Genomic DNA, 8,592 nt, shown 5'->3' on the forward strand with positions numbered 1-8,592 from the left:
GGTCTTTGCTTGTTTTTTGATATTAGATATATATTTTTGTATTTTTATTTTTATCTTTTATACATTTTTTTTTGACTCACATTTTTTTTAGATTTAGATTTTAGATTTAGATTTTTTTAGATATTTGATTAATTTACACTTGTTATCAAAGGAAAATGGAAAATCCCTAATTTTTATTTACTATCATTTATTGCCTTATCCTCCTCTGTTAGCCAATAAATCCATATGTTCTCGGTCTTTGTTTATGAGGAAACCAACAAGTCATTGTTTATTCTCCGTCACTTTTCGTAAAACTGTTTTTTTTTTCTTCAAAAAGCGAACCGTCCGACTTCGAAACCCAAAAATTTCAACATCTGGTGGGTGACATTTCATTCATGTGACACTTGCCGAATAAATCATTAAATATATGAATCGTTTGGGACCGAAAAAAGTGGATAATTGATTTATAATATATTTCGAGGATTATCTAATATTTGGAATAACAAAAATTTTTGTTAGGATTTTTCACTTATTTTATAGTTTTGGACACTTAGCACATTTTTAACAGAATATTTCTAAACTACAAATGTATTTGATTCTAAATTTTTGGATAAATTTTGTACCATATTTCAATAAAATAAGTATTTTATAAGTTTTCTTGGTATATGTTTCGGATTACGTTCAAAGAATCTTATTAAATCCTTACATTTTCCGTTTTACCAGTGTAAGTGATAACATATAAAAGCAATCTCAGCCATCTATTTTCTCATATAAATTGTCAAGTTTTTCGATATCGATAAATCTGACACACGAATGTCTATTAGTGGTTCGATAATAAAGCACAATTTTTCCTATTTGCAATTTGCGAGATTATTAGCGTTGCTTGGTACGAGAAATATTGCAAAAATAGCGAGAAATCGCGTGTATCATATTTTAACAGGGATGGTCAACGTGTTGTCGCCGTAATAAATGAGAAACATAAATTAAATTTATGTTATAGTTCTGTGGAGGTAAATGGGGTACACTAGTTACGTCAGATCTTTTTTGGTAAATTCGGTTTTCCTGAAAAAAAAAATGCAAAAAAGATTTAAGAACAATTAGAGTAATCTAAAACGAAACTCTATTGAAAAAGTAACTTTTTCAAAAATTAAAAACTGACACCATTAAAAACTCAAAATTGTTCCATTAAATAGTTATCTATTGCATTAAATAGTTATCTATTGCATTATAAATTATCCAGATTTGAGAAAAATGTCCTATTTTTACATAATTTGTTTTTGCTTGCAATACTATCTACAAATCAATTTTTTCGAAAAATTATCTATTTTTTTTTAATTAATGGCATTAGAGATTTAAGAGAAATAGACAATTTTCTCCAAAAATTATCCAAAATTTTAAGGAGAAATAGCTAATTTTCTTCAAAAATCATCCAATTTTTTTAATGATTATAAAATTATCAAAATGCAATAGATTTTAAAAAATGGCCTAATGGAAAAAACATCTAGATTAAGTAATGAAATATATACAGATTTAGGTAAATTAGCCAATTTTCTCTAAAAATGGTCCAGATTTTTTATTACTGAAAAATTAATTAAATGCTCTAGATTTAGAAGAAATTGTCTATTTTTACACAAATTGTTATTGCTACCAATACAGCTTATCAATTCTTGAAAAATCATCTAGATTTAAGATATAGGAGAAATAACCAATTTTTAGGAAAATAATTTAGACTTTACTTTATAATCATTTGTCTATTTATCCCAAGGTTTTCCTAACCTGCATTTATCTCCCTTCGATCCGATGTTAAATCAAACTGTTATAACGACCGGCGCTATGCTGGATCCCCCGCAGATTTTGAATAATTTATTATTTAAGCTTGAAATCACGACGGAGGTTACCTGTAAAAACCGGGTGTACGATTCTGCTTTTTTTACTTGTATTTCATTTCATTATTTTTATTATTTTCATATGAATCCGTGCGGATACCAGAGAGCTGGATCATTAAAACAATTAACGCAGCGTGAGCGTTATGGGCAATTAATATTTAAACAAATAAAAATCGGACGATCCATTCAGGTGCTTTATGATCGTTAAGAGGAAGTATTTAAAATTATCGGGATGGTTTTGCATGGAGAATTGATGTGTGAATTCGACGAGATAGTAATAGAAATATTTAATACTCTGTAATTTGTAGTAAAAATTAGTATTATCTAAATAAGGGCTGTAATAGATGTAAATATCATTGGAATACCGAGCTATATTTCACTATTATCAGAATGTCAATCTGTCTACTCATAAAAATGATGATTAATTATAAAAACACATTTAAAATCAGTTTTATTTATAAATCTGATATCATCAACTCATAAATATTCCTAAATACTTATTAAATCACTTCAACAGGATTTTAATGCTCATACTAGATCATGTTAAAGAATTTAATGAAGACTTCAAGATCACAAGATTTTGACTAGTTCTAAGCAAGTGAATCAAATTAAGTGATGTGACCATTACCTATCTTATTTCTGATCTCATTCACCTTATTTATAACACGATTTAAACGTCATAATCCAAGAATTATAATAACAATATGAATTATTCTAATCTCAGCGCTGTCACACGTTTTTGTATGGGACAAATGTTCGTTTCGTTTCTCGAAGAGACTCGCACTAAATCATGGATAAAAGATAAAATCAAACGAACGGCCTGGACAATTTAAGACATTTATTTATATATTCGTGTACCTATTTGTTCTTACAAATATGTGTAATAATGTTAGTAAAGTCTAAGAGACCTCACAGGGCCAAAAAAAATGAATTATATCTGCCCATGAGGAAATAAATTAACTCTTTCAATGACAAAGAGGATGATAGATTTCGCAGCTTATAATTTATTGTAACCGATGAACTTGGACATAGATTTTTGCTCTTGTCTCTTGCTTAATATGCAAGCAAAATGATCTCTCGTTCCAATTATTGATTTATTTATTCCCATTAAAACATAATTAATTCCGACTAATCATTAAATTTTATATTACAAATTAATTATATCGTTTCCCATCAATATGTTGAACAAATAAAGATCACATAAGTGCTTTTATACACGTGTTTTTTTACGATGGCTTTTGTTCGAAGCCAATGAGATCAGGCTGATGACTTTTAAATGGATCCCAGTTTCCTAAACAAATATTTTTTATAGCATCAATCGTAAAGGCGATGATTGATATCAGTACTACGATAATAGATATATGGACTTGTAATGGTTTAAATTGGGATTAAGGACTAAAATATTATTGCTCCTAATAATAAATACAAGATCATATAATACTGCAGCTAATGATAGAATATTTTATGATTATAATTTTGGGAAATTTTACTTCAATCTGGTGTTGTCAAAATCATTTTTATGTTAAAACTAGATGACCCGACAGACGTTGTTCTGTACCCATGTCTACAATTTTAACAATAATATATATATTAATATTTACCGTTTACCTAAAACAATAATTATTGTTTTTTTAAATTACTCTTCACGCCAAAATGCATATACATTTATAACATGAGCGATGTTAAATGGAGAACTGCTTTAAATAAAATGAGGAGTCTCAATTCTCACACTATATTGGAAATTGAACTTTTTTAAACGGTATAACATAACCACAATCATAACATAACACTGGTACTTCATGTTGGATTAAATTAATTTAATTTTTTATTATTCAAGATATACAAAATTGCATCTTAAACTTCTCCTAATCGATATCGTGAGGGCCGAATTGTATGTATTCATCTTTACTTTTCCATGTGTTTTTATAAAGTGAAATTTTTACGAATTTTAAAAATATTGTGGAAACATTAGCAAAAGATGCAAAAAAATTTTATATTGGCGCCCCCTAAGGCGTGCACTCGTATTTTTCGCATGTATCGCATTAAAGGTAGAACCGGCCCTGATTAATACTTAATTTCATATTTTAAGTGAATTAATTTGTCATATTTGTTCATATGTGCATCATTAAATCTGCCCTACATATACTGTATCTTATATTATTTTAATTTCTGGCACATCTCAGCTGCCTTTCGGCATTAATAATGCAGACATTTAATTTTTCTTATTCATAATCATAAATTTATTATGCATATTCTAATATTGTCTAGATTCATAAGTAAATTGAAATTTTTGGCAGATGATAGTTTTCATTTATTTTCAATGAAAACAATGATATGTCGATTTTTGTAATTTTTTGCATTTATTTCTATAATATTGCACATACATCCCAGTTTATAATCACATATATCCTAGAAATTTTCTTAACAAACTTCAGAAAGATTTATCAAAATCCGAATAATGGTTATGGAGGAGTATACAGTGAGTGCACGTAATTTAATATGAACTTTATATAATAGCAATAATGCTCAAATTGATTCTACGTTTTAGTTAGAAACGTTTGTATAAGATAAAGAATAGGGCTGTTTTAGGTTTTTTCCGGCAATTATTCGATTTTTTCTCGCCGTAAGAACCATCCTTGGACCTTAACGAATATTTTAAAAAAAGAATTGGCCAAATTGGTCCAGGCGTTGTTGAGTTATGCGCTTACCAACACATTTTGCGATTCATTTTTATATAGATAAATACTACTAAATGTTGCTGAATATCTTATTATATATAATTATATTTTATAATATAACTTCCTATATTTTATAATAATGTAACATTGTACATTTGCCAGAGAGCATTAATACATGTGTAACAAAATTTATGTTATAAGTTTATTAAACATAATTTTTTTACATCAATAACCTAAAGCACGCTTCCACAAATGGTTTAAAAATTGTTTGCTCTAGGTTTTACTAAATTATTTAAAATATTTATCATTTACCATGTGACCTTAATCCGAAGGAACAGGAAGGCCCAAAAATCCCTCGTACGGTGTTTATTCGGTCGAGACTCCTCCGAGCGAAACAAGTGGTCGGCACATGTGTGAGATGTCTCAAAGGAAACATTGTGTGCCTTTAACATATATTGTCCTTGAAAGGAGCATCTTTTTCCTTTTACATCGATGGAATGGGTTCAGTAAAGTTAATGGAAAACGGTTTAGAAATCGACAAATAATAATTAATATTAATTATTAAATAACACATGACCGACACAAACTACTATGTAACTACACAAACTTTTAGGTAATGAATCTAGGGCTATTACCAGGCCAATATTCGATGGTATTGTGCATTTACTGAAAGTAATAAATAATATAATATAATTAATATTTTTCTATAATAATGAATATATTTCAAATAACATAGAGCTCTTTGTTTCTATTTCTTTTACCAGGGACCTTCAAAGCCCGACCTTCTTGTCGTGATGTCACTGTCAGTATTTTTTTTCTTTTGCTCCGACATATTTCGGAAAGGCGTCATATGCATTATTGTTTTTTTTTCTTCAAACTAACCATAGTAATAATTTTTTGCTCCAGAATTTTTTTTGCACCAATTCTCAGCTGTGGGAATAACTGTGTTATTTATTCCAGCACAAGGTTCATAAAGAAGTAATTTGGACTTGTAGTAATAATGATACATAAGCTGTTCACTATAATAGAATATGTTCGTTAATTTATTAAGTGTTTTCAGGCGAAACATAGTAATAAGTCTTAAAAATCTTTATTTGTAAAGATGAATTAAATTTCTAATCTATTCTGTAAGTTATTTAATCAAATAGATTCATTTAAAGTAGTATTTAATATTTATTTTGCCAAATAATTTGCGTTGAAAAAATATCATCCTTAGATTTTTAGTTTTCTACAATTTCGAGTTTTATATTATTCTACTATTCAAATTAAAAAAATCATTGTATAAATTTAGAAATATTTAACTTGAGCCGACATTTTCCAATCTTCTTTTTGTATTTTAACTAATTTCAACTTATATTAACTTAATAGCTAATTTTAAAAAATGAATTGTCGCCAGGTATAAAAGGACCCAGGAAGGACACGCGCTAAATTGACCCTTATGGGACACTTGAAAAGGACCATATTTGTCCTCTCTTGATTTTTGGTAGAAAGGATCCTTTGCTTAACTTTAAGCTAGGGATGGTAAATGTCTCCAAATTTCGTTATTGATAAAATTCGACATATCGATCAATAATAAGAAGTATTTATCGAATATTATGCGACTCTCTAGGGTATTTAATATTAAATAGAAGTAATATATTAAAATACATATTTTTTATAAAAACTGTACGATGCAGATTTAAAATTCATTTGCTTATTCAATACATAGAAACAATACCATCAGTTTTGCTATATTAATATAAAAAAAAATTTAACATTTCTTGAGTTTATTCAACTTATCTATTAATTCAATATAAAGAAACCATGAGCATCAGTTTTACAATTATAAAAAAAATATAGTTAAATTTATTCATTTGTTTGTTCGATATACAGAAACACATGAGCATCGGTTTTACAAGGTTGAGTTTATAAAAATATAATAAAAATTACAACACAAAATTCTAAAGCTTTTGATTAAAAATTTTAAAATTTAACTTGAAGTTACTTTTAATTATTTAAAGTCACATGATAGCTTTGGTACGATTTTTGGGATACTCATATAAGATAAGTTAAAGTTGGGTTAATTGAACAAATATAAATTTGCGTCCAAGTGGTTGAAGCTGTTAAAATTTTATATCGACATTTTCCTGGTATGTTTTCAGCCTGATTTTGGTTATTTAACATATGTCTTTCATCTATATGCGGATGGGCTGTGAACACAAAGGTCCAAAAGTGGCACTCATTATCGATTCGGCCTGCAAACACTCATCTAAAGTACCTTCTAGTGGAAACAGTTGCTGCATCAGTGTTGGATTGACAAACAACACGAAAATTTGCACCGAAACGCTCTTGTCATAGATTAAATACCTACTCCATGTGTGTGGTCACAAATCAAAAATATCGAGGTTGTAGAATTTCTTAATATAAATCCTTTTTACTTTGTTACCACTTTTTTCTCGGTGTTGTTTTAACTGGTGTTAACAGCTTCTACCACCCATCAAGAATTTAAAAAAAAGTTAATCAGTTTTTCCGCATCAAGGGACACATCAATTAAATAATTGCTACTTGTGTTGTGAAGACATCTCAAAACATATACTACCTGGCCAAAACTGAAATTCTTGCGGCATGAAATATATTTAATGTTGGTTATAGAGTCGAATGGAAGGAATGAATTATTATTTCCCAATATTTATCACCTATGGTTCAGATGAAAATGTTCCCATAAAAAATGGGAATGGTAATTGCCTTTTTACCTTAAGGTAAGTTGCATAATAATTGATTTAGTTTTCACAAAAATCTAATGAGCACGATGTCTAATTGGGGGGCGTCTATTAATCAGGTGCGTTTTTAGAGGAAGGGGGAGGGTTTTGACAAATTCACAAATATCACGTTGGGGGGTATAGTAAGATATCACGTGTATTTATGTAATTTTTTTAAAAATTCAAACTTTTCCAAAAAAAATTCAAATATTGTACACTTTTTTCACGTAACTAAAAATACACGTGATGTTTGGTGGTGGGGGGGTAATTTTGAATATCACCATGGATCACCAAGAGGGGGAGTCCAAAATCCTTAAAAATTCGCTCACGTGATTAATGGACGCCCCCTTGATAGCATCGGGTTCAAAGTTTCTGATTAAAACGTGGTAAAATGGCTTTTAAATAGTTAAACTCGGTACAGCCATTTTAAGAAAACGTCGATGAAATTTTGGCTGACATTGGTACAAAACGATTCAGAATGACTTGAAACGTCGAGGAAACATAAAACGAGTTAATAGGCTTTTTTCGAGAACTTTTTAGGAAAATTAATTATGAAGTTTTATATAAAACTATTTTTGCTATAATTGTTGTTATCATTTTTGTCGATCTGATCGTTAAACAAATGCCACATTTTTAGTTCGGGAAAATATAAAATGATTATTATGGTTAAATGGTAATTATATTATACATAAAATCCAAAAATTCAAAAAATGTTATCCTAAAATTTAAGGGGTGTATTTAACATGGCTGCGGTGTCCGAGTGGTTAAGGAGATGGACTTGAAATCCATTGGGCCCTGCCCGCGCAGGTTCGAATCCTGTCCGCAGCGATTTATTTTTTTGATAATGGAAGTACCAATAATAATTTATTATCTTTAATTTGATACTGTAACATAACATAATTTCAATAGCTATTGCCTAAATTCCTTATTAATAAATCGTGGATCCACTAATACTAATTTATCAATTTTAACCATTTTCACCTCACAATGTTATTTTGCGAGTAATCTTTACACGAGATAAAATACATATGTTTATCACATTTCAAACACAATTTCTTCATCACATGTCGTCCCATTCTTTCTCTACTTTTCTTTTTAAAATCGAATCCTTGATTTTACCTGTCAACAAGAGTAATCTTCTTATTATACTCGAAAGAGCTTCCATTTTTAGTATCTGGACCGTTTTCAGACCATATATGTTTTTTGCCTCGCTTTCATATGATTTAATCCTCTAAATCCGGTGTTGCACGGACAATTGAATTTGAGATGAAACTCGCATGTTTGTAGCCAACAATTGTTGAGTAAATGTAA

At 29.0% G+C, this 8,592-nt stretch overlaps 1 protein-coding gene and 1 non-coding gene across 2 annotated transcripts in view; both read left to right on the plus strand.

Annotated features, from left to right (window-relative positions):
- Positions 1–8,592, plus strand: part of LOC113383407 (eyes absent homolog 2) — a 23,932-nt gene that overhangs the window by 1,438 nt on the left and 13,902 nt on the right. The window contains exon 3 of the mRNA XM_026621674.1: positions 1,745–1,892. Within this exon, the coding sequence (XP_026477459.1) occupies positions 1,745–1,892 (148 nt within the window). The remainder of the gene's footprint in view (positions 1–1,744; positions 1,893–8,592) is intronic.
- Trnas-uga lies at positions 8,028–8,109 on the plus strand. Its single transcript has one exon. It is a non-coding gene; the product is annotated as a tRNA-Ser (tRNA).

This window comes from Ctenocephalides felis, unplaced genomic scaffold, assembly GCF_003426905.1.
Source record: "Ctenocephalides felis isolate EL2017-DRISC unplaced genomic scaffold, ASM342690v1 CF-g0.4_SCAFFOLD_03570, whole genome shotgun sequence".
Taxonomy (NCBI): domain Eukaryota; kingdom Metazoa; phylum Arthropoda; class Insecta; order Siphonaptera; family Pulicidae; genus Ctenocephalides; species Ctenocephalides felis.